General features: G+C 35.9%; 1 protein-coding gene across 1 annotated transcript; it reads right to left on the bottom strand.

Annotated features, from left to right (window-relative positions):
* Positions 1 to 421: 421 nt before the first annotated feature.
* Positions 422 to 27,329, bottom strand: LOC131765167 (polycomb protein SUZ12-like). The gene is given in 13 exon segments (XM_059078631.1): positions 422 to 542; positions 4,951 to 4,993; positions 4,996 to 5,043; positions 6,156 to 6,387; positions 8,165 to 8,250; positions 11,418 to 11,467; positions 18,873 to 18,941; positions 23,511 to 23,575; positions 23,660 to 23,706; positions 26,027 to 26,378; positions 26,516 to 26,653; positions 26,758 to 26,841; positions 27,306 to 27,329. Coding segments are annotated over 13 exon segments (1,359 nt in total).
* Between the last annotated feature and the right edge of the window lie 443 nt (positions 27,330 to 27,772).

Here is a 27,772-nt window from a genome sequence, read left to right as displayed (position 1 = left end):
TTTCTTGATAAATTAGTCATATGTTACCTGCTGTTACTATGAATGGAATTGAAAATATCAGTTAACATTTACTGAGCACTTATTTTATGCCAGGCACGGTGCTAAGCATCTTTAATTATTTCATTTAATTCATCAATTCTATGCCTTGTTTCACAAATGAGAACACCGAGACACACAGGGAATTAAGTAATTTGCCAGATGCCACATAGCTAGGAGTGGAGATTTGAAGCTGGCAACCTGGTTCCAAGGATGATGCCTTCCATTAAATACTCTGAACTAGATAATTTTGACTTGTGTTTTTCAAAGTATAAAAAAAAGGACTTCTTCCTTCCAACCTGAATTCCTTCCAATGTGAATTTGCATTTGGGGAACAAAACATCAATAAAAAATGGGAGTTCATAACTATAACATGCTCAGTCTTCTAAGTAGTCCATACCTTCCCATCATAAATAGTCTCCCATGTTGCTCTTTTCTTGCTTCTTGGACATTCTTCCATTTCCTGCATGGCTACTTCATATTCCCCATCTAAAAGCTGTAAGCGCCTGTTAGACAAACACATACACTTTAAAGTAACCTGACTATTATTGTAAGTACACAAATTCTACATCTTTAGATTTATACTAAAAAGCACTTATTAAATTTATAAACTAGCTTACATGCCCAACAAGACTTAAAGATATACCTACACTCCATTCCTGACAAAAGAAATTTTAATGATTTGTACTGATAATTATTACTAGAGAATTATTTCATTACTGTAGCTACTCAGATATAACTTTAAACATTTAAAGTATAATAGGCCTAAGGTCTTAAAACTTGCTAAGTTTTAAACGTTAAGTATAAAGCATGTGCGCAGGCTTTATACTTTTAAAAACAAGGTAACAACGGTGTTATAATACTTGCTTTAGGGAACAGCTAAGAATTAGGTCTCTGTTATCTTTAACTACTGTAAGTACTTGAACTAGAATTCTTGACTTTTATACTTGACCAGTAAACTAATTAACTGTAAGATCCTGGGGGGCACCTGGCACATACAGGTGCTCAATAAACATTTCATAGGTGAATGAATAAATGGAATACTGGTTGAATCAAAGAATCGATTAAATTCTACCCATACTCACAGTATACTTTTAATGTGTGTGTACATATCTGTGTGTGTATACATAGTTTATGTTATTTTCTCCATACAATTAAACACTACTAACCTAAATACCATTCTTCAACCATACTCAATAATTAATTGTATATCAAGAATCTGGCATCTCTTCATCAGTCTTAGAGAAATTCTGTTAGGTGGTATTAGCTGACATTTATTGAGTGCTTACTATGTGCCAGGCACTATTTTAAAGACTTTACAGAGTTCATTTAATCTTCCCAACACCTCTATGAAGTAGATGTTATTACTCCATTGTTCAGAAGAAACTGAGGCATAGAGAGGGTTAAATAACTTGCCTTAAGATGACACAGTAAGTAGCCAGAGCTAGCAACAGAATCTAGGCAATCTGTCTCCAAAGTCTGGCTCTTAACACCGCATGATTTTGAGCCTGAAGAATTCTTGTCTTGGGCTTCCCTGGTGGCGCAGTGGTTGAGAGTCCGCCTGCCGATGCAGGGGACACGGGTTTGTGCCCTGCTCTGGGAAGATCCCACATGCCGCCAGAGCGGCTGGGCCCGTGAGCCATGGCTGCTGAGCCTGCGCGTCCGGAGCCTGTGCTCCGCAACGGGAGAGGCCACAACAGTGAGAGGCCCGCGTACTGCAAAAAAAAAAGAAAAAAGAAAAAAAGAATTCTTGTCTTTATGCTGTGCTACTGAATTTATTCTACTTCAATAATTTATCAACAAGGCTGTTCAACTTAATAATTTAGAAGATAATTTTATTTACTAATTTGAATAGGTAATACATTAGTATACTTCTAAAATGGAAAGGACTTTTTCCTCCTGCATGTTTACATGGCTACATAATATTCTATTTTATGGCTGAACATGTGATAGCTACAATCCAATGTACTCTCCTACCTGTAGTCTATGAAGAGGGCCTTTTCCCCAAAAGCCTCATCAACAGTGCTTTATCAAGTTTTTTGATATCTGTCAAACTGCTAAGTGAAAAAATGACATCTCAGTGTACTTTTATATTCAGATGTTTTACCTTTTAGTTGTTTAAAAACCATATATATTCTCTTTTCTTGTAAACATTTTCACGATATCCCTTCCTCATTCTTCTACTGGCCTGTGGTGTTTTTCTTTTTACTTAGTATAATCTTTTTATATTAAAGGAATGAGGCATCTATCTATACATTATGAGTTGAAATTAATCTTCTCCTGACTTGTTATCTTTATTTTGACTTGGCTTATGATGGTGTTTTTGTTTTCAGAAGAAGGTTTTTTTTTATTTCACTCCATATTTCATACTCTTTCAATATGGCTTTTGAATTTTAGTCATTCTTTAAGGAGACTTTAGCTTCTCAAGAGATTATAAAAAGAATTTTTAAAACATCTAACTCCTCAGATCTTGGTTGGCAAATACTTCTCCTCTACTGAAAAGAACTATGACCCTTTGAAGAAACAGCCAATTCCAGAGCAGAGGTAGGAAAAGGAGAATGTAAAGCCTGGAATATCTAGAAGAATATTGCAGAAAACAAGAAAATAAATAAATAAAAACAAGTCAAAGGGACTTAGGAGCCTGCTTGGAGGGGCTCCTCCTCACCAAATTTGGGACAATTTGAGCATTAATATAGCAACATCAATAGATTAAAACAGACTGAATAAAAGTGGAATTTGTTAATCCACACTGATTTTAAAAAAGGTTGAGAAAAGGAACGTTCTTCTTCACAGAAAAATGCCAACAAACCAAACATGGAAGAACTGATAGAAAGTTACCATGTGGCCACCGCCATAGAATAATTTATTCAAGTAAGAATCATCAATGGATGCTAAACTATTGCGTTAAAAAATAACTGTTGGGAGAAAAAGGATATTTATCCAGTTTCATGTATTATTACAGAGGTTGCATATTAATTAATTAAAGTGAAAAGGGACCATTACAATGGAGAAATATGGTAAACACCACTTTAGCCAAGCGATCAAACCTAATATCAGCTGTGTCTGTGACGTCCACAAAGAACACATCACCAATGAGTGTTCCTGCCCAAAATGTTTAACCTGAATCTAAACATAAAGAAACAATCACAAAAGTCCAAACTGAAAAACATTCTGCAAAACTACACGCCTGTATTTAAAGTGTTGTTACAAAAGGCAAAAAAAAAAAAAAAAAAGGCTGGAAAATGGTTCCAAATTGAAGGAGACTGAAAAGATATGGCAACTGACAGATCGCAATCCTTAACTGGGGTGAGTAGGGAACAGAAAAGGACATTATCCAGGAAACTGGGGAGAGAGTACTGTATTTTTGGTATCATGTTAAATTTCCTGAATATGATAGGCGTACTGTGGTTATGGAGGGAAATGTCCCTGCTCTTAGGAGATACACGCTGAATGAAGTGTTTATGAATAAGGAATGAAATCCAGCGTCATGATCTAACCCTCAAATGGTTTGTCACAAAAATACACTCACAAATAAAGCAAATGTGGTAAAATGTTAACAACTGATGAATCTAGGTGAAGGGTACACGGGTATTACTACCTGCATTGTTCTTTCAACATGTTTATAGGTTTGGAAATTTTCAAAAGAAGTTTGGGGAAAATTCTCCCATGATTTCCTCTTGGTACTTTTTTAAAAAGCAGTTTCTTTGTTTTAACGTACAAGGAATATGTTAATACAAGGAAGGTAGAAAGAATTCTTAAAAGAATGTACCCTTACCCTCACGCTGCCTAAAATATATAGAACATTTACCAACACTGATGAAGCCCAGTGTGCAACAACAGCCTAATTGCTTCTCCCACAGACACAACCCCTATCTCTTAGCATATATGTTTCTGTTGTTCTCCATTTAAATTTTTGATCTACATTCAAATTTCTGACTTTAAAAAAACACTATATTGGTTTCTGCTGGTAACATTAAGCGACATTAAGTGATATATTCTAAGACAATATGGTAGCAAAATCCATGGCATTATTCCTAATCACCTTTGCTTTCCCATTAAAAGCCCTATAACCTGTCTTTATCCTAGTGGCTAATAAGTGGATTACATTAAAGCAACAAGTTACTTTTTAAAGAGCAGGAGAAACACACTCATTGCTTTTCTTGGCTCTTTCTCCTATACCTGATGGTGGACTGTGAGCAGCCTAGGACAAGAAATCATGACATATTATAAGTTTCACCCTTCAACCCTATCAAAAAAGAATACTGTATTTGCTTCCCAGAGGTTCTTTTACTGGCACTAAGATGCTTCATTCCCAACTGAAAACTGCAGAGATGATTATAAATCCAAGTGCTCCTTGCTACCCTGTGCCAAATGCACACAGAGCCAAACGATGATTTCACACACTTTTCTTCCTTAACTCTAGTAAATACATAATCTCAAGATTTGCATGGGGCCCACTTTATTCAGGTCTCTGCTCAAATATGACCTTTCCTCAGAGGCTTTCTCTACAAAACCACCATTTATTCTCTTTATTTTTCTTCACAGCATTCCCACTAAGTGACATTAGTTGATACAATTTTGGGGGGTGGTGTCTATTTCCTCCACTAGAAGTTAAGCTCCATGAGGGCAGGGGTTTTGTTGCCTTCTCACTGCCTAAAACAGTGTCTGACAAAGAGGACACACTCAGAAAATACTGGCTGAATGAACAATCTTAACTGAGCCGTTCAAATAGTTCCTCGTCTGTGTTTATTGCTTTCTAGGTGATAAAGACAAAAGTTCAGTATTTGCAAATTTGTTTTTTCATCCATAAGAATAAAGAGAAACAAAGGCAAAGAAACAGTATCATCACTATATTCTGCTTCAAAATAAAAACATTTCTAAAACATGGGAGCCTTGCTTGTCCATCAACATTACCTGTTTTTATCAAATACTGTCATTTGTGCAACAAATGTTTTTCCCCATCTTCACGATTTCGTTTTCTTCTAGCTGCAAGTTCTTCATTGACATCTGAATTTGACAAACATTTCTCATGAATCAAATATTCAAGCAAAAACAGATTTATGATATATAGTCCCTTCACATAACATACTACATTTATCCCAAATGAGGTACAAATAAACTTAAGTTGCGATATAATAATATCCAAACACTCTTCAACTTTATGTCTCAACCTTATGTGTATGTCCTTACTTTCTGATATTCATTGACACTATTAACTCCACATTTTTGCAAATGTTATTTTCTGTTCAGAATGATCTTTATTGCTAGGCAAGGAGAAAAAACCCTCCTCATTCATGGTTACTTTCCAGGAACTTCAAAGGATACTTCAAGACTCAAAGATTATTTCTTCCAAGCTGCTTCTCCCCTGAACTTCACAAATACCTCTATTATACCACATATCATTTAGCTGCAATTATATTTTATGTTTATCTCCATACTCTAGGTTATGAGCCTTTGGAAGATGGGACTGGACTTTTTAATCATCTCTGTGTTCCCAACACCTATATGTTGTTTGAATGATTACCTCAAAGGTGGATTCAGAACTGTTGGGAGGATACAAGGATAGATGTATGTTAACTGTAGACTCTAAGTGGTGGGTAGATAGGTGCTCACTACCAAATTCTTTTGTCTGTTCCATATGTATGAAATTTTTCACAATAAAATGTTGAGGGGGGAATGAATTCATTGTTTGCTGAGAGACTAATTTAAACACCAGTCTTTTCCATCCAGTGTTTTATATATACATATATATATATGTGTGTATTTTCATTTTGCTGCATGAAATGTTTCATCATACAACAATGAGAATTTTACAGATTAAATACCTAGTACAACATCATAGCCAAAAGTCTAAGAGCAAGGCCAATGTACCATAAAATTAAGTATCTCATTAGACTATAAGAGATTTGCAAATAAATAGAGGCCATGCTATTAGAACACATGCATTTATTTCTAGTTCTGTACCACTTTTCCCTCTAAATAATTATGAAAATAACTAAAAAAAGAAATATTCTGTACACAATTACGAATACTATGAAGATGGATTAGTTCAATCATTTTCACTGATCACCTTAATCTCCAACAACAAAATCTAGTAAAATTATTAAAATAAAAATTACCAATATTTTCATTGGTTTCTCCATTAATCATTCCATTAAACTCTCTTCTTCCTGGACAAGTCACTCTAAATAGCAATGAGTAAGACTTCACCATATGGCTGTTACTAGGTTCAAATTCATTACTGGAAACTGCAAGGGACGGGAAATTTCCAGGTTTTGTTTGATTGAGGTCAGGATTCAAAGGCACCTGCTTTTTACCTGTAGGAACTTGTCTTATTGGACAACGTACATCCTGCAAAGGCAAAGATTATTATATTTATTTATGCATATGCAATTGTAAGAATTACAATAAAACCTCTAATCACAGCTATAGGAAATATGGTATAGGCCGTGATTTCCAAATGGCATGCTAAAATTCTAACCATACATCTGAAAATTGTGATGAAGCAAAAAGAAAATTTGGATCAACTATCTTTCAAATATTAGCCCAATTGAGGATATCCTCAATACAATGAAAACAATGATATAATAGTATATCTAATATTTAGCTGATGGTCATCAGAAAGTTTTAAGTTAGAAATATAGAACTAAAACCATGCTTAAAATATTACAACTCATGTAAATTAATCTTTTCCCCTTAAATATTCTATTTTAACAAAATGACTGATAGGACTATTAGAAATGAAAAAAGATTATTACAATAACCCCACTGTCAAAAACACTGAGAAATAGTAAATCCATATATTTAAATAATTGTTTATAAGAAGTAATATTAATCATCTTATGAGTAATGTTCTGTAATTATATAACTAGTTATGCCGAAAGAGCAAAGTTGAAAAATTGCAAGATGCAGAAGACCTTTTTAACAAGAAAATATAGTACATATTTTAGGTAACTTCTTTTTAAAAACAAACAGAATACATGCTTATGGTCTTAAAATTCTGCTCTACAAGAATATAAAATGAGAAAAATAAAAGTCGCCTCCACCCCCCTCCCTGGGTCTTATACTCCAGAGAAGACTAATATTAGCAATTGGTTGTATTTATCCTCTGAAGAAAATATGTATGCCTATTACTTTTTTTTAAACACAAAAAGGATCATACTATAGTTACAGGCACATTTTTTTGTCTAAATAATAATATTATCTTGAATTTTCACATCACTACTTGTTGTGTATGGGTGTTGGGTGAGAGCGTGGAGTATTACTAGCTAACTTTATAGAGTTTTTAATATGTACTTACACTGCTGTCTCCCATCACCTTGGTCTATTCCATACCAATGCTCTAGCACAGTTTTCACCATATCACCTTACTGTGATTGATTTTGGAAGAGCATGAGCAATCAGAACCTCTATACAGGTCATTCCTCGTTTTTTTGGTCTCACCACATGGCTTGTGGGCTTTTACTTCCCCGATGAGGGATGGAGCCCAGGCCCCCTGCAGTGAGAGCATAAAGTCCTAACCACTGGACCGCCAGGGAATTCCCTCCCATTCTTAAAATACCCAAGGACTTAAGGCTACTAAAAGTATCTCTGTTGGCTTTGGTGGGTTGCCCAGAAATTTAACCACCATAATACTTGTTTCGACGGTGAAATGATTTCATCTTATAAATAAAAACTTGAAGCAATATATTTATAAGTTAATGGCTGATAATACTAGAAACAGAAATTTCTTTGCCTGAGAGTAGTGTTACAATATAATCCTTTTGGGAAAAACTCTCTCTTAGACCTTATTTAAAACATTAATGTGTACAAATAGCTACAAAAAATAAGCTAAGAGGCTGAAGTGGCAGGAATCAACTGAATTTATGTCCTAAGATGCTAAAAGATAGCTTCTTCCCTTCACTGTCATACTCCTGTAACAGAAGGTTCTATGCAGATAACTATAGCCAGATTAGAAAAAAACATGAAGATATGGGAGGTTGGCAAAAGAGCTTATCAGTTTTACAATTCAGCCATCAACATATTTAAAAGCTTTTAAGGTTTATATGCATAAACAATATATATGCATAAACATATTCAATGAAAAAAATTATTCCATTTCATCTACCAGTAGCATCCTATACATTACCTTTCCTTTTTTGTGGCAAACTTTCACAAGCAGGACTTCCAGGGTAACAGAATTTTGTTCATTTTCTGAATTTTGTGATGGCTTATCTAAATAGAAAATCAATACTTTAAAATCTATTTTACACTTGATCTTAGCCAAAAGGCCGAGAAATGATTAAAATCTATTTTTAAAAAAATAGTATTCATTTTCCTAAGAAGTCTGAGAATTTACAAAAAAGACTTCCTATAGTGAAGTCTTCTCAGAAGTTTACTCATTCCTGTTTCCCAAAATCAGTTTCAAATTTGACAAATACAGTTAAGGCTTCTTAGTAGAAAGCACAAATGAAATAGTTCAGGCGAGGTAACACACAAAATAAACATTAAAAATTTTTTTCCTTCTTCTAAAATCTATCAGAAAAATTATTTAGTTTAAGATACATTTAAATTGAACTGGTTACTATTTTTACATATTTCATTTCATTTTGAATGCTCAGATATTTAAACTTAAAAGGCTCTTTGATTTGATCGAAACTTATAACCAAAGGGATTAAAAAAAGTTTTCAAAAAATATTAAACATAAAACTTACATGCCTAAATGGGATAGCAAAAATTAAGATATTATTTACTACCTAGGGAAATCTCTTGGTTTATAATGTTTAGGAAATTTAATTTTAAAGTAATAGTCTATATTCTCTATATCAATGAACTCTAACAAAGGTTTCTGCAAATTAAGGTTCCAGAATACTTCCCTACAGCTTGTCTTTAATCCCAAAGGCATTAATAGTCCAAAAAACTTTAATATTTAATCATTCATTCATCATTAAGTTCCTAATATATTGAACTACTATGTACACTTCTATATAGTTCTCTATATATTACAGAAAAATCTATAAACATATACAGAAATAAAATAATTTTTGTTCTGAGATTTTGGACAATACTTCTTTCTACTTGAAAACATTCTTCTTACTCAGGGTATATACATAAAATACATTTCAATCAGTCTCTTGAAAGTTGCAGCCAGGATAAAAATAATTTAATATACCAAAAAATAACTGAATATCTAAAATGCAGTAACAAAAATACTCTCTGAACAATACTCACCATGAAAATAGTACCCTAATAATCTTTGTGTATTCATTCTAAGCAGTCTCAAGTAGTAATTGCTAAACAAAAGTCTTCATTTAAAAACAAAAGAAAAAATAATCATATTTTAGGGATTGTGATGTTGCTTTTCTAACCTGATTTCTTAAAAATATTATTTCTTTAAAAAAAACGACAAATATACCTTGAATAGACAAAGGAGGCAATATATCTGCTTCTTTCCAACTTCCACTCATTTCAAAGTTACAATGGGAAATTATTTTCTGGAAATAGAAGTATCAACAGAGTTTACTTTCTCATTTACTTCAGTAATATCAAGAAAATAAAGTTTAAGTGAATTTGTGCAATTTTTGAACTTTTTTGCCATGTAGATGGGAAAGAAGTTTATCGTACCATGTTCCAGTTAATTTCAACTAACTAATTCAAGTAAATTCAATTACGATTAATTAAATAATATTAATTAGTAAATATTATTCGATTAATATCCATCAATGATTTCAGTGATGAATAATTTATATGTTTTATAGAAGTCCCTGAGAACAAAGGGCAAACAAACCTATAAAATTCAAATTATAAGCTTCTAAAGTATTAGAGTTCATGTACTTTTTAAGTATCACAGAAGACAAAGTATGATGAGTGATTAGAAATATGATCTCTACAAGATGATTATAAATGATTTAGGAGGAAAAAAACATGAAAATGCTACTGAGGTTACTTAAATAGACCAGATGTAAGGCAAAACTATAAGTAAAGTTACATTAGCTGCTAATACAGATATGACCAGACTTCAAATTTCTTACATTAAAAACCTGACTAGTTATCAAACTGTTCTAATATAACCATTCTGCTTATTATTAAACTTTGTTTCTTACTAAACAATACCAAGGATGACCAACTTGACCTGTTTCTTATAAAGGTTTTATTCCATTACCTGATTATTAAAGGATACACACACAAATTTAAGATGGACAAGCCTAGAGGCATTTTATTCATTCTGAAACCAACGGAAACTTTACCCAGTATGCTTTCACCTCTTTTAATGAAGTAACATTTACGACTATATAATTTTCTTTATATAATATCTAACACATTGATATATCCCATTGGTAGCAGTGGTTGTTTCAGTTGTTTTATTATTGTATTAAAAATACTCAAAATGTTTATGCAGAAAGGGCTCTACTCAGGAGACTCTTCACCTATTCCAGGTTCTAAGGCAATTAATTACAATTCTCATCATTAGTCTTTATAATTTAAAGTTTGAAAAACGTTGGAAATAAAAAAATGACAAAAATCTAAGAAATTGAATTTCATTACAAGTCCTTCCCATTATTTTCTACTTACAATCTTTGGAAAGATGATGGCTCTGAGTTGGGTAAGATAATGTTACACAGCATTTTTAAAACTGTGATACTTAGAGCCCTAAAAGGTACGGTTGAGCGGTAAGAGCTGGGATTTCATCTATTTAGATATGAGCCAGATGAAGCTAACATTTACCTTCAAGAATGATCCCACACAGCACTGATTATTTTAATAATTTAAAAATCTACTTAAAACTTAAATAGACAGCAAGACAGCAATAAGAAAACAAGGCGATGAACACAACCTTATGTATAAAGTCTACCTACAATTTTTAAAAAACTTTTAAGGCAGAGTTTCTTATTTATTTATTTTTATTGAAGTGTAGTCGATTTACAACGTTGTGCCCACCTCTGCTGCACAGCAAAGTGACTCAGTTACACACATATATATTGACACATTTTTTTTAATGCCAGAGTTTCTTAAAACTTGTTCCTCAGACAACCTACTTCTGAATTACCTTGGTGCTTTATTACAATGCAGACTCCTAAGCTCCACCAAAACCCTGCTAGATCTGAGTCCCTGTAGGGTCCAGGTATATGTATTTCAAACAAACTGTCAAAATGCTTCTACACACACTAAAATTTAAGAACTACTACTTTTAAAGTTTAATGAGTTGCAAGTTACCTCCTCCATATCCCACCATTGACCACATAAAGCAATAATTGAAACTGTTGGAGAAATCCACTAAAGAGAAATTAAATTATCAACATCAACATCTTTTCCATTAAATATAATTTTCTGAATTTACACGCAATTTTTTTCAGTCACAAAGGTGTTTTGTTGTTAGAATGCCAATATGTTTAAGTACATACCATTTTTGTGGAAGAAACCAGTAAATGTAAGCTGCAGATGAGTTGACAAGCTAAACAGAACAAAAAAATTTTATCACTTTAATATTCTATAATAAAAATAACCTAAACTTTAAAATATAACACTGAAATCAAAGCTACTTCAGCTAATATATAAATATTTGGCTGCCTAATTCTTAACTCTGTTCAAGCCCATGACCCCATGCTCTCCCTGTTAAGTATGACATCCAATACAGTGTGTCTATACACATTAAACACACACACACACACACACACACACACACACACACACAAATAAAAACAAAAACACCAAAGAAGCAAGGCAGAAAAAAATAAACCACCAAATAAGAGGCAAGATAATTTACTGTGCTTCAGTGTTCTACCTATAAAATGGGGACAGGTTTCCCTTCCCACCCGTCAAAACGGTAGCTGAATCCAGGCAAAAGTTTTTGAGGATTTTCAAGCTACGAAATTTCAACCTCCTAACAAATGATGCAGAACCATCACTTTCTACTTCAATTAGGGATGAAATATTACAATCACAAATCTGCTATAGATTTGTAATTTACTGTTTCAACTTGTCATTTTCACTTTTAGTTTTAGAAGCAATGAAAAGGAAGCATAAACTATAATGATCCTTTTGTTTTGAAAAATATTTACTACCAGTGGAAAAACTAGTAAGTTGGGATAGAATAAACAAAAACATCAACAGGCTTTTATAGTACCTTTCAACTGGAAAAAGAGCAATCTATCTCGTGATCAGGAACCATTCATAACTTTCCAGAACAGATGTTGGGAAAAGGGAAGCAGTACTTTTACTCAAGAAACTTACTAAAGAATCAAAGTAAATAGCAGTAAAAGGGCAATAAGGATCAATAAAGGGTATGTTTTTGTGTTTTTTTTTAAATGATGGTGACAATCTACGCATCCTTATAATCAGAGGGGAAGAGTTATGTAAAGACTTTGAGGCAAGTGAGTGTTAAGGAACAGGTAATGACTGGAAATGAGGACATGTTATAAAGAGGTTAGCTCTGTAACTTTGCCCAGGACTCTTCTTCTTAGAGAAACAGGAGGTAAGTGAGATATTTCAACAGAAGATGTGAGGATACCTCTATTTTCTTAGTGAGGTAATCCATGAAAGCGTATGCTTAAAAAAACTACAAGGTGGGGGTCCTGAAGGGCATTTCTAGAACAGTACTAAGAAAAGTATGCTAGGATATCAGTAGAGAACAAAATGACTATGGTAGAGTAGAAGTGTAAGGGTCCAAGCAGAGTTAGAAAGCATAAACATAGAAAAGAAAAACTAAGAACAGCAACTATAACTTAAGTATCAAGAAACTAAAATGGGATTCTTGAAAACAGTTAATTCATGTATCTTACTTTCTAACACGTATCAGATACATTTCAAAAACACAGAGGAAGTGGAGAGTTGACTATAAACGGGGCATGAGGGAATCTGTAGGGTTTATCTTAATTGTAGTGGTTGTTACCTGACTGAATGCATCAGAACTATACACCAAAGAGTGAACTGGACTGCATATCATTTATACCTCAAAAAAAAAGTACATTAAGGGGATCAACTGTAAAGGAGCTCAAAGGACTTTTTCAAGGTAATGAAAATGTTCTATATCTTCACTGTGGTTATGCTTGTGCGAATGCATACATTTGGCAAAACTCAAACTATATACTTAGGGTGAGTGTATTTTATTGAATATTAATTATACCCAAAGTTGATTTTTAAAAAGTATATCTACCATCTATGAAATCTACGTGCCATTTTACTAAAAGATAATTAGCATTTTCCTATCAAAAGTGTTCCATAAATGTAACCTAACAATGCAGAATTGGTGAAACTCCAAAACAAAACTGAAAGAGAGAAATATTCTACAGTTTCCTTGTTAGAAGATAATCCATTAGTCCCAACCAGTTTATCCTATTCTTAGTTGCTTCAGTTAAACCTACCTACTAAGGCCAGGTAAATTTTCTTAAAATGATTTTGTATGAATCATTCCTTTCTCCAAGTTTCTAATGGGTCCCCAACTGTGAAATCTTTTGTCTAACCGCTGTCTGTAATATGGTTCCCATTCCTTTTTACCTCTAAAGCCATATATAGGAAAGTAGAATAGGATGACAAAATCCAAGTTTGAATTCTGGCTCCAGTTATTAGCTGTGACCTGATATCTATAAAATGAGGAGATAACCTCTCTCAAGATTGTGAGGCTTGGATAAAATACTAAACAATCCATCAAAATACCCTCTCCCTCTTCTACAAAGACCCATCCCCAAACATCCCAGAGCTTAATTTCCTTTACAAGCACCTGTATTTACCACTTTTTTTGTCACAATTTTTCACACACATTCTCTCTTGACATATCAGTGTCCTTAGCACCTAGCAGTGTCTTACAGAAAGGCACTCAACAAATGATTTTCAAAAGGATAATGATGTCCTCCCTAGAGTAATAAGATTTCTAAGGTCAGGGATCAGGACCCATTATACTGTAGTACTTATAGTATTATTTACATTGTTTTTATAGGGAATGCGATTCTAAGTTCCAACTGTGAAATGACAGAAATACCTTGCATTGATCTACCCCAGAAAATATTTTAAATTAGTGTTATTCAAAACGTGGTCTGCAGACTGAGGTCATCCGGGATACTGTTACCATTCCACAACACGGCAAGAAGTTGAGAATAAGACTTTAACCACTTTCATAAAAATTTAACATTGACATAACATCCAAGTATGTGATCAGTACATTTACAAAAGTATCCATCCAAAAAAGACTGGAAATTAAAAACAAACAAAAAGGTCACCAAAGGATGGTCTGAGACACAGTTTTAATTGCTACATTATAAGTTAAATAAGATGGCAAGCACACACACAAAAAAAGACGGCAAGGACATTCAGCCACCATTACAACATTTCTTTGAGAAAAGGAATTCCAAATTTCAAGTAACCAACTTAAAAAACAAACTTGGGAATGTGATTTGCTATGCACAATTTCCCCTCCTCCTTCCCCTCCTAAAAGTAAACACTCTTGATATGGACCTAGAATAAAATGTAACAATGAGGCCTAGTTGATGGCTGAGTCCAAGGAAAAAGGGCAGTTTTCTTTCCCTTTCTGATTTACCCTCTTCCCTCTCTTGTTGCTACTGTGTCCACATCTTAATTGGTTCAACTGGATCAGAAGAGGGGAATGAGAAGGGAAGAAACAAACAAGGTCAGGCCTCTTTAGTTTTAGGCAGCAAAGGATCTAGCTTAGGTGATCAAGATAAGATATCAGATAAGGATTTGGTTCCTCTTCCTGATGTGTTCCCTATCTGTATCTTAGGAAGCAAGCAATATGGCAACAGGAAACTAGAGGGGGAATGTGAAATTTGGGGATAAGAGTCTAAACACAAGTACCTGACAATTCTAAAGAAGTCTGCAGAATAAGGTTGAGTACATTTAAATTCATAAGGGACTAACATTTTGCGATGAGATTCATGTAGGAAACTCAAATTTTAAGAACAGCCAGATGCCACAGGAGGACCAACATTTTTATGCAGGAAAGAAACCAAGATTAGGGCCTTGAATTTGTACACATTAATCTGATAGTGGCAGGTGTAAGGCTTCATTTCTAGGGTCACGGCTGTATCACCTCAAAATAGCCCAAGTGTGATGATAAGCTATTTGGCATCTACACTGTTACATGTCATGCTGTGATGTATTATAAAGCTGAGGAATTGGTGACTGCATCAAGCCCATTATTCTGGAATGACGTCTTTTTCTCCTAAATGCCAATAAGTTCCATACAGGCAAGGTCTTCATCTGTTTTGCTCATTATTATATCCCCTAGGACTTAGGATAGGGTCTGGGACATGGTACACTGAGGAAATGGGAATCCCAGAAAAAAATCCCAGACTTTGTTACAGTACAAAAAGATGATAAAAGGAAGATTACTAATTCAGAACTTTAGGTTGTAATAACAACAACAAAAAGTGATGAAAGGTACTTTACCTTATCAACCTACTAAAAACATAGGTTTGAAAATATATCTAGTAGATGTTCTAGTTCAGTTACCTTTGGAGGGGATTTCTCCAGCTACTAACAGTAGACCAGGAACAGAAAATGATTAAGTGGAAATGCTTCTAATCTGACCACAGGAAATACTTCTGGAAGCAATTCCAACTTGGAAATCTTTTCATGATACCTTTCAGTCAGTGGAGATGCACTTAGAAGACAAGAGATATGACTAGAGAATTCCAAAACTGGTAGGATTAATAGCCCAAGAGACCCCCTTGGATCCTGCTAGAACAGAAAACTACAGAAAGATCAGAGATTTATACCAATAAACCATGGCGCTTGGTCAAAACTCAAAATAAACTCAAAACCCACAATATACTGGCATGCCAGAAACAAGAGACGGAGAAGACAGAATATAAGGCATTACATCAGAAATTCTAAAAAGAAAATAAAGATATTTTAAATATACATAACCACACCAAAAGAGCAAGGAGAAAGATTAGGAAAAACCTGGAGACTAGAGGTCTGGTCACTAGACTATGTGAAAAACCTGGTCAAGTAGTTTGACCACTATGAATTTCTAAAATTTGCTAATTGCTGTGGAGTTTTTAGAAGCCACTGTTCGAGAAAAGAAACAATCTTCATAGTTGGTGGGTGTTATGGTTGAGTTTTAAGGTTACAAATGCAATTCTGGTCTATTGTCACAAATGGTTACCTTAAAGAAGTGAAAACCATGAAATGTCCCATGTTTCTTTTTTCTATCAGCTCCTTCCCCTAATAAATTTCTGCCATTATCTGAGACAAGTAAGACAAATATAGATCTAGAGTATAAAACACAAAAGAGATCCTGGGACACCAACTTTATTTTGTACAGACAATGCCAGGAATTTGGGTTTGTTTGTAAGTCACTACAACTGTCATAAACAGGTCAGGCATTTGACTGTTCTAAGCTTTGGGCTGTAGTACTACAGTAATTTGGGGTATCTTGATATTCTCCTGGAACTCTGAGAATGAAATACATTGGGTTTGAGAGTGGAGACATTAAAACTGTGGAAGTACTAAAACAACATGAGTTCCAGTGGGAGACATCCAGACAGTAGCTACTGAACAGACCCAGGATCCAATTAAACTGAACAAGATCTCTATGTTTGAGATGGTAAAGAATAAACATACAGATGGAAATACCTTTGTGTATGTGATTTAAGATTTTAACATCTACGAATTAACAACAAAGGCTTATTTTGTTCTCTCAGGGAATTTGCCCATAGATTTTACAAGTAAAGTTTTACAATGCTGGCATTATATACTGGTATCTAGAGAACTTCTTACAATCCTATGTGATAAGTTTAGTAGACCTATTGGTCTACTAAACCAATTATGCCTAATTTGAGATGAGAAATACACTGAAGAAATTTAATAATACAGGGCCTTAGGGGTAAACTTAAAATGAAGCAACTTCTCAATTAATTTTAGTGACTCGGGGAGCAACAATGAGACATTCATAAAGATGGTGGCCAGGGGGGCGGTTGAAGCACCTAGTACAGTAACTCAGTACCTCCTGGGCCTAAAGTGCCTCACTGGGTATTAAATAAGCATGGTCAGCTCTAACAGTTAGGTCTGTTTGAAATAAAAAAGATCTTGGGTGTTGAAATGACCAACTCACTGGTCCCAGCTAGATCCTAAAGAGTGAAAAAGTTGCTTTTCAAAATTACAAGCAGGAATTCTATGCAACTCTCTGATGTTTCTGTGAGTTGGTTAACAATACCCCTGTTATAGTACTGGCCTAGCTATTGAACCCATTGGGTCGAAAGAAATATAATCATTGGGTGAGTGATTATTCAGAGAGAACTGACCAGTATAATCTATCTTCCTCACAACACACACTATCAAGGAAGTTCTGTAATATTTATCAAAGCCAGGGTCACAATGAGATAGTAGTAAGGTTTAGCAGTGATGAAGGTAGAACCCTGATGGGGAAGATGAAGAAAAGGGTCAAGTTTTCTTCCTCTTGGTTCATTCTTCCTTCTCACATGAGCCCTGAAAGACCTGGAGGGCAAACTATTAAGGTGTTTAGAAGAAAAGAAGTGAGGATGTCACATTAGGTTCTGACTACAGCTTTATACTTTATAAGTTAAAAAGGCCCTGAGGATCCCAAAAGCTCTGTCCAGGGTAGGTAAACAGCCAACGATATGGAATAGAAATTCAAGCAAAGAATAGAGAGTGCATGCGCTGGGAATATTCTCAGTCTTTATAAACCTGTATTGTAAGGTATTCCTTGGGCAATAACAGATTAGGTAAAGATTTGGGAATGGACTATCAAAGTCTATTTACAAATCAAGATTGCCTAGATATGGAAATATAAATTACACTTCAGTCCTACAAGACTGCAAGATACTGATACAAAAATTTTAAAATGCAATAAAAAATTCCAGTAAAATAACCTAATTGAAAAGGCAAACTTAAAATAAAAGCAATTGAAAAATGACATCTTATACTAGCCACAAAAATGAGAAAGTATAAATGAAGCATCATTAAGTCAGTGTACATCCTATCTAAACTGGCAAGATATGATTTAAAACTTCAAGAGAAAAAGAAAAATCCATGTGGCAATTTTCCCAATTCCATTTTTTTTAATCCAGTATTTTTAGTTCTACATTCTTCCTAAAAGTAGTCAATGAATAAACAAATACCACCCAAGTCCCTGTTTCTCTTTAGAATAATATTCAACTTTCTTTAGTTTTCATATGAAAGAACAAATAGAAGCATACTGTCGAGGAAGGGAAGCATACTGTGTAGCCTAGGCAGATATTAGGCTAGTCAGAACATTTAGGGATTAGTTCTGGGTAACACATGTGAAAACAGACAATAAGAAGGTTCCATCCAAAGGGCCAGGTTTCTGAAACTATCATGTGATAAACATATTTCAAATATAAACTAAAGTTAAGAATATTTTGCCTGAAAGTTGTAAATAAGAGCAAGGACAAGATGGGGAAAAAAAAGAGAGAGAGCCTCTCTCAGAATTGTAGATGATTACTTAGAAGACATGTGATGTTGTGAAGCAGCTGGCACAGTACCTAGCATATACCATAAAAAATGAGTCTCCATCATTCTTTAGAGGAGATAGTAGGATTAACACTAAATACAGAAGTTACAGAAACTCTGATTCAGAATGCAAGAAATTGGTAGTAGAGAAAAACAATAATGAACAGAACTGCTTTAGAAAACAGTGAGTTCCCAGCATTAGAGATATTCAAGATGAGGCTTAAGAACTGATTCTCTGCCAGGGATGCTACAGAAGTAATCCCTGATCTGTGTATGAGTTTGGACCAAGTGAGATCTAAGGTTCATTCTAACTCCTTACAATATTGAGGTGATCACTAGGAAAATGATCACTGTACTTTTTCCTCTTTCCTCAAGTATGTCACTTCATGTAAACTTTTAGGTTATCTTACCTATGAGATTTTTGCTCTCCTTTCATTTTCTCTACTTTTGATAACATATCATCAACTTTAAATGTTTTCCTGGAAGAGACAGATAAACAAAATAATCACTTCTCAACTGGGAAAAACAAACAGATTATACTTTACTGTCACTATAATAGGCAAGTTGGAGATCTGATTTTATTTATAATAAGATAAATTATGGGATGGTTAGCCATAACAATGAATACTATCGAGACAGTGTTATGTTGTAATACAGCAAACAAGCCCTCAAGCCCCATCTCAAATGCTAACTTTTCTACGAAACCTTTTGTAATTATTCCCAAACCAGAGTGATTTTTTCCCCACCGATGTCACCTGGTTTACATTTATTTTGACATTTAGTCTCCTAAACGTGAAACTTGCATAAATATTTTATTTCTACTAGATTATTAGCTCCTGAAGGGCAGAGATTTGTTTTCTTCAAGGAAAGCCACATAGTGCTTGGCATATTGCCTTATACTTGGTAGGTGTTCAAGCATTTGTTGGACTGAGCCAAACAAATGCAAATTATGTATATTTTGAAACACTTGTATTTCCATTAAGTAACCTGACAAATATGGATATTCCATAAAACAAATATGAAGTTAGTAAAACATCCTCAAAGATTAGCAGCAATGGCTAAAGTTAAGTATGTCATTTTAAAGAGATGGTTGTCACCATCACAAAAAAAATTTGAAGTTTAAAGGACATACCCATCAAATCATAACAAAATTATCAGCTTTTAACTTAACAACTTTAAGAGAAAAAAGTAATTTCCAATAAAATAGAAGCTTATATTAAGAATAACCACACCCTTAGCAAGCAATTTAAGAATGAATGGATTCTAGGGCTTCCCTGGTGGCGCAGTGGTTGAGAGTCCGCCTGCCGATGCAGGAGACACGGGTTCGTGTCCCGGTCTGGGAAGATCCCACATGCCGCAGAGCGGCTGGGCCCGTGACCCATGGCCACTGAGCCTGTGCTTCCGGAGCCTGCGCTCTGCAACAGGAGAGGCCACAACAGTGTGAGGCCCGCATACTGGAAAAAAAAAAAAAAGAATGAATGGATTCTAAAACAAGGCTCATCTTAGTTCTTAAGGTGCTCTACTATATACATTTTCTAGAGGCTGAAAAATTAGACCCATATATGTTAATTGGAAACAAATATTTCTATTTATACTCATATATTTTCTTCAAATATAGAACTTGGAAAGATTCATGTATTCTTATAAAATTTGAATTCAGATATTAGAAATTACTAATATGCTCATTCCTCAAAAACAGCTATTGTACTCAACTACTATAATAAAAATTATCAGTAGAGAAATGTTAATGTAAATATATTGTAGTAAAACACTGATAGGAAGAGCAGAATTGATACGATCTATATTTCAGGTGAATAAATAGCCTCCATTAACAAAAGATCTTTTTTATAAAAAAGCTTCTCTCTTTACCTTTAGAGTTACTGAAAACCTCAATATTAAAGTTTCCCCCAATAAAGCACAGTAAGGAGTTCTTTACGAAGGATGGCAGGCAATACATTTTCAATCTCCATAGATAAGAGAGAAGAAAGAAGAAAAATGTAGGATTCTTTTAGGCTAGTTACAAAGAACTTTTCAGTATAAATACTGAAATGTACTACTGAGGAGGGTTGTAAAGTTACTGAAAACTTTTTAGAATAATATGTTTATCTTTGTGTAATGACTAAGAAGAAACCCTGTCTGTAGGAAGAAAAGTTAAGACTGTAGGTCACAAGGTTCACCTCTTCCAACTTTATGCAGCTGTACATAGGAAAACTGAATATTAACAACCATTTGAATAGATCATACAGGTAACCCAGCATTCCTTAGGAAAAACAAAACGAACTGTATAGGCAACTATACAAAAGCAGCCCCACCTCCCAACACCAAGTATTTCTGCTTCTTTAGAAAGGTACTGCTACTGTAGCTCAGATTTAACAAGGGAAATAGTTATCAAAAGGTCATCATAAAGGAGAATATTCTTAAAATTCAAGACATTTTCGGGGGAGGATTCAGAAACAGCTTACATAAAACCTACTAAAATGGATTCAATAAAAGACGCCGTTGTCCTCACCAGTATTTCCACTGTGCCAGTGTAGTGTCAGGCTACAGAATCTGAATACCTCTATGAAGTGCAACTAAAGTAAAAGGCAAGTTTAACAAATATATCAGATTAATGTTACACCTGCTTGTACAACTTCAAAAGGAGTGATAAGTGTACTCCAACAGTGAATATGATGTTGTTGTGTAACAGTACAAAAGGAGTTCCAAAAACATTCTGAGCAAAGGGATTGTACTAAAAGCAATTCTGTAAAAGCAGTTCCAAAAACATTTGGAACAAAGACCACAATCGCTGGGCTGAATTCATCACCTTCCAAATTCACCAACTTACTTTGAAAAGGACAGCGTTCATTTGAAGATATTAAGTTGTAGTATAATTTGTTAAAAATCAGTCTTATTGTCTTATATATGCCAGGCATACAACAAAAGAATTAAGTGATTCCTAATGCATTTTTACATGGAAGTAAATTAAACGGAATGTATGTTTCTTGGCTGGCAAACTGCTTCAAAACTGTCCCAAAGGAAATTTTTTTACCTAAGGGGTACTAAATTAAGAAAGTTCATTTCTACTGCCATGCTTTTGAAATTGCCTCCACTCATTAGCAGACAACAGAAATGTATCCCACAATGAGGCAGTCAAATAGTCTAATAAACAAACATGATGTATATTTTTAATACACTTATGGATTAAACTCAAATTTATTCTGAAAACACTTTATCATTTTAAAATTAAAATCAGGAAGCATTCTAGATGATAACTGCAGTACTTAAAAAACAATTTTTTTTTGGCCACACCTCAGCATGTAGGATCTGAGTTCCCTGACCAGGGATCGAACCTGTGCCCCCTGCAGTGGAAGCACAGGGTCTTAACCACTGGACCACCAGGGAAGCCCTCTACATGGTAACTGATCTTCCATATTAAAAATACTTAAAGAAAAAGTTTACTACTAAATCAAATTCACCTAGTTTTATAGAGTAAATCAAGGGTCTGCAAATTATGGACCATTGGTCAAATCCAGCCTGTTGTCTGTTTCTGCACAGCCCATGAGCTAAGAATGGTTTTTACAGATAAAACATTTGCAAGTGATTTGATAACAGAGAATACTAACTCTAAATCCCAATTAAGCTAAATGTTATCCCTCCCACCCTACCCCACAAAAATAAAAGAATCCCACATTTCTCACTAGTAGGCACATATTATAAAACACTGTACTCCCTGGCTCCAGTGGTTAGGACTTGGCGCTCTCACTGCCAGGGCCGAGGTTCAATCCCTGGTCAGGGAACTAAGAACCCGAAAGCCGTGCAGCAACCCCCACCCCCCAAGAAAGAAAAGGAAAAAAAAAGAAAACACTGCACTCAATTATTATGTTTTGAATTTCATCAATTAAAAAAAATGTTGATATTCGTTTTCTCTTTCTGTGTAAGTACCTACATACTACCTAATATCCTCAATTCCGTTTCCTGGACCACAAAGGCTAAAATATTTACTATCTAGTCCTTTAGAGAAAAATTTTCCTGATTCCTGGCATAGAGTAGACAGGTAAAGAGCTGACATAATTCTGCTGCTTAATTCATCACCTTCTTCCTAGTTATTTAGGCACCTGGCAGGTTTCACCCCTTAAATGCAATGCGCGCTCTCTCGCTCTCTCTCTCTCTCTCTCTCTCTCTCTCTCTCTCTCGATTCAGAAAGATTACCAGAAGACAAATAGTTTTAACGTTTCAATCCTTCAAAATACATCTAGATATATCTACAAAGCTAAACTATGTCTTGCTGTAAAAAAAGCGGTGCTTATTTAATAACCAGTAGGAGTCTCCAAAGGAGTTTAGTTTCAAAGTTTATTGAAAAGCTTAATGGTTTTACTAAGTCAAAACTATGACAATACCAAATGCTTAGTAGAGGTTCCCTCCTTTAAAAATGTAAAGTTGTTCACTTGATATGCTCAGTAAATAGTCATGGGTGCAGAACAAGAAACTACCATTCTATAATTATATACGGTTAAATGTTACAGAGCAAAAAGAAGCTCTCTGACACCTTCAGATTCCACTTTAAGACTAGGTGATTAAGATTAAGAAATTTTTAAAGACATTCCTCCTACTGACTTCAAAAGTATTTCCCTTTTAATAAGACAACCACCAAAGACATAAAATGAGACTTTCTGAACCTATCCTCATAGAAGTGAATTCTTTATTGTTAGAACATATAAGAAATATTCAGACATTAACTGTTAAATTTATGTATCAAAGATAGTTCCCATGAGCCCTTTAGTAAATACTTAAATCCTCAACTTCTACCAAACTTGAAAATAACTATTAGCACAGAGTAAAAAACATTAGTCAGTAAAATCACTTCATTTACTCCACTACCAAATCACTTGTTAGGAAAAAACTGGCAGTCAACTGGGATTTACAGAAATGATACTATTAAAAATCACTTTGCAACCAATTCACTCTTTCACCTCAGTTTTCATATTTAATCTTTCATTAGAAATCATACTTTAAAACAAAATTTTAACATGGTTTGAACAACTTGAAATAAGATTCATAACATGTACCTTTTGATGTTTGTTCTGGAGTTTCGATGAGACATGTAAGTAAGAGTTCTATGCAAAAATACTGGCTATAAAAAAAGTTAAAATATTAAAATTAAATAGGTGAAATTCTAGGAAAAAAATAATATCAGTAAATTTTGTTGATTACTTACCGCTATAAGATTTCGCGTTCGAAGAAACCTATAGAACTGCGTTGGTTCTAGGTAACAGAAACAAAATCCAAAGTTATCTAAATTTACTTATTACTTAAATTGTTAAGAAAATACCAACCCAGACCATGTTATATAAACCAATATATAAACCAATAACCTATTATGGAAACTATGTAGTGAACATTTACATCAAGAAAATAAGTAAGCACGATTAGATCAAAAGACATTCAATCTACAGCATACATTCACAAAATGCATCTACATTTACTTTAAGTTTCTCTACAATCTAGTTCTTAAACCTTGCATTTCTAAGGTAGCTATTTTTAAACTAGCTGTATGAAGAACTGAAAAGTAGTTATATTCATTTAATTTATTTAATTAAAACTATTTATAACCCATCTCCTTCTAAAAAGTAGCTAAAGTGAACGAGTTGGATTCAGTAAAGGAACTCTTTATTGAAGCCAAATAAGAAAATAAAATGTTCACTTTTTAACTGGTCTTTTCAAAAGTCTGTACAGTAGTAAGCCGAAATGGAATAAAACCGTTACCTGGATAGATGTCCTAATACAGATATAATCAAAGTGAAATCCAAGACATAAATTAGCTAAAATTTTCGATGAATATTGCTAGTTATAGTTCAGGTTTCTATTTTGCTCAGTGTAAATATTACCTCAGTATGTAAATACTGCCTCAACACATATTTTTAAAGTACCAGATTCCCACAGTGTTTTTAATGCTGCTTAGTTAAAATCTGTTATAAAGGACTTAGGTTACAGATAGAAAATATTTTATATACAAGTACCATAATAGCAGTTACATTAATGACCTGTTAGTATTATGTTTCTTTAAATAAAGCGGTATAAAAATGACCTAATATAACTATATTAGTAAATACATCAAAGCATATAAACTTCTCAGAAACTAAGATCAATATTAGAGAACAATCAAGTTGTTTTGTGACCATATCTAACTCTTAATGACAGTTCATCTCTCTGAAGTACACTCATCAAAAAAGCAAAACAGCTAAAACTTTCTTGCAGGATTTGTCTTCTCACTACATTTGGAAAGAATTTTTTAAATTTCCACTTAATCTTCAGTTAGTTTAGTTTTAGTTTCAAATAAACTAAAAGGAGATGAGATGTTTTAGAAAGGCTGCAAACATGTATGTTTACTGTCATCACTGTGCTTTAGTTCTCCACCATATTTCCAACTGAAAGCCTCTCCAGATTTCTGAAAGTATATTGAGCAAACGCTAGAATAATGTGAATCTTTCTCAAGCAGGTTCCATACGAATTTCAATAAAAACCGAAATTCCTTGTATTAAAATCCAATTAGAATTTCATGAAGCACTAATGAGAGAGAATGAAAGAAGGGTATTAACGTAATACATCTTTCCAAGAACAGCTGATACCAAGCCCTTAACATATGCCACAAAAAAAAATTGTAAATAAAGACACTGAGTGGTAGAGCTGAGTTTTTTCAAGTCTCTGTAAGATATCTAGCTATTAAAGGTCATCCAAATTACAACATCCATACAAAAGCAAAGAGGAAAACCATCAGGATGTAATATTCATTCAAGAACAGTTCAGATTACTCACAGTCATGACATTTCTTATATATTTTATTGCTTCTTTCCAGACACCTTGCCCCCTTCCCAAATTAAGTCGTAGCTCTGCCCTCGAAACAGACCTTAAAAACAGAAACTGACATCAGAAAATGTCCCGAAATGAAGACAACTACAAACGGACAGAATTCCGAGATCGTCTAGAGAGAAATAAGATGCTTAAACACTGCCTGTCTCAGTTTACGTACCCATGAAACGGGTGGAAAGATGCGAAAGGTGTAGAGCATCAAACGGTGCCATGTTAATGCACCAAGTTAGTGCGAAGGCATTTCAGACTAATGACAATTTGGTCGATTTTACTGCACTCCTCTCTTCACAGGCTTAATTTGGCTCCTCTAAACCTACAACCGACAGCCTTGTACTTCTAGAGTATGGAAGGCATGAAAGAAAGCAAGAACTAGTCCTGGGATCTGACGGTAGATCCAACTGTACAGTCCAACTGTGACCTCCCCACCTAAAAAGCAGCCTGCTCTCAACGCGGGGCACCATGCCTCAGCTCGCGTGTAAATCTTCGGGGAGGCACGAACCTCACCTGGACCCCCTAATCCACCTCCCTCAAAGGCCCTAGACTTCGGGCCCCCTCGAGCCATAACCCCGGAAGGCGGAATGGCCCCCTCAATTTCGCCCTCCACTCCCGAATCAAACCGACTCCCGGTGAGGAAGGGGGTCCCAGCACGAGTGTCCCGGCCCCCTAACGCTGCAAGAGTGGGGATTCCTGCCCTCAAAGCCTTCATCACACTCACTCTCAAAGGCCTGGAGAAAAAGCTCGTGGTCAGCCTGGACGTGCTCCATTTTCGGCTTCTTCACCGGTAACACCGCGGCCCCCGCCGCTGCCGCCACGGAGGAAGAGGAGGAGGCCAGGTAACTACCGCCGCCTCCACAGCCCCCACCACTGGATTTGCCGCCTGACGCTGCCGCCACTGAACCCCCGAAGCCGCCTCCCCCGGACCCCGCGCAGGGCCCCGAGCCGCCCCCTCCCCCACCGCCGTGCTCCTGAGGCGCCCTCGCGGTTCCTGCCTCCTCCCCCACGCCAGCTATCCGCCGGGCGGCCCCGGAGAGTAAGCGCCGGCAATACCAACCGCTCGCCCCAGAAGGCTCCGGCGGACCAAGGGGGGAAGGACGAGAGAGGCGGGGGGGGGGGGAAGGGAAGGGAGGAGGAGAGGAGGGAAAGGAGGGAGGGAAAAAAAAGTGTCTCCTCCTGAGAGCCCCGCTCCGCTCGGGAGACCGCTCACTTCCCCCGCCCGGCGCTCTGATGCCCAGCCTGTTGGCCCGCGCATTCCCCCGTCAGTCACGCGGAGGCGCTTCTCGCGCAGGCGCAGCTTGGTTGGCCCGTGCGCGCTGCTGACCGCTGGCCCTGCCGCCTCTTTGAACTGAATTCGCGGGAAAATTAGGGGTCGGAGCGGCCTTCCTGCTGGCCCCGGTGCATTGTGGGGTGAGAGGGACCCAGCGAGCGGCTTAGGGAGCCGTTTCTCGCCTTCTGAGCGTCGTCAGTCGCCACCCCCGGGGGATACAGGACCCCTGAGGAGAGGAAGGCCTCTGAGGAACGGCGGGGCGGGTGCTGGGGGGTCGAGGGGCTCATTAAATGAACTGAGATCCATGCCGGATCATCGAGTCTCTAACTTCACAGGAAGGGGCCTGCCTGGTGTTGGTCGGGTCGCTTCTGGTCTGAGGGGCTCGCAGGGCGAGGATCTCTTCCCCTGTCCCCTCGCCACCACGTGACTCAAGCCACCCTTGGCGGAATCCCACCCAGCGAGCCCTGGAGAGGACTGGGGGCAGCCAAGGGGTTGCGGCTGCTGCTCTCGGACACCGCTGGGCTCCACCAAAGGGAGCGATTTCTAGGGAGCAGGAATGTCCTATCAAATGAGGAAAAGGATTTTCTGTAGGTGCGGTGAGGCACCAGGATCGTTACTGAGAGCGGTCGTGGCTTCTCAACGTGTTGGAAGCAACACTTAGATTTTTGATTCCCGGACACCACAGGAGTGGCCAGAGGGACAAACTGGATGATTTCTTAGAAGTACCTACACCCATCTTTGAGAACCTGCTCATTTTGCGCTCCAAAACTGGAGAGGGGATCCGGTGTTCAGCCGGTCTCGCTTAAAAAGAGAGATGCATAGGCCCGGACGGGTTTGGAGTTGAGCTAATACTCGTCAAGATTTGAATTTCAAGTCGGACAAGATGATCTCTAAGGATGTTCTTCCAAGTCAAATCCTGTAATCTTGTGTTACATTAAAATGAAACATTATCTTCAAAAATTCTAATCTGTAAACACAGAGCCGTTTCATACTTTCAATAATATTTTTAAATGCCTGCTTTGAGCCCTTTAGAATTCACTTCAAAACGCTGTTTACAAAGCAAGTACCTTTGGAATGGTTATTTAAATAACCAAAGTGCTGATTTTACAATGCATTTGCTACATAAGAAAGTGAGCTCTACAAATGATGCCTGTAGTATAAAATTTGGCATTTCAGGAACACATCTGAAATTATGTA

This window comes from Kogia breviceps, chromosome 11, assembly GCF_026419965.1.
Source record: "Kogia breviceps isolate mKogBre1 chromosome 11, mKogBre1 haplotype 1, whole genome shotgun sequence".
NCBI lineage: Eukaryota > Metazoa > Chordata > Mammalia > Artiodactyla > Physeteridae > Kogia > Kogia breviceps.
This window is presented reverse-complemented; position numbering and strand designations above follow the sequence as displayed.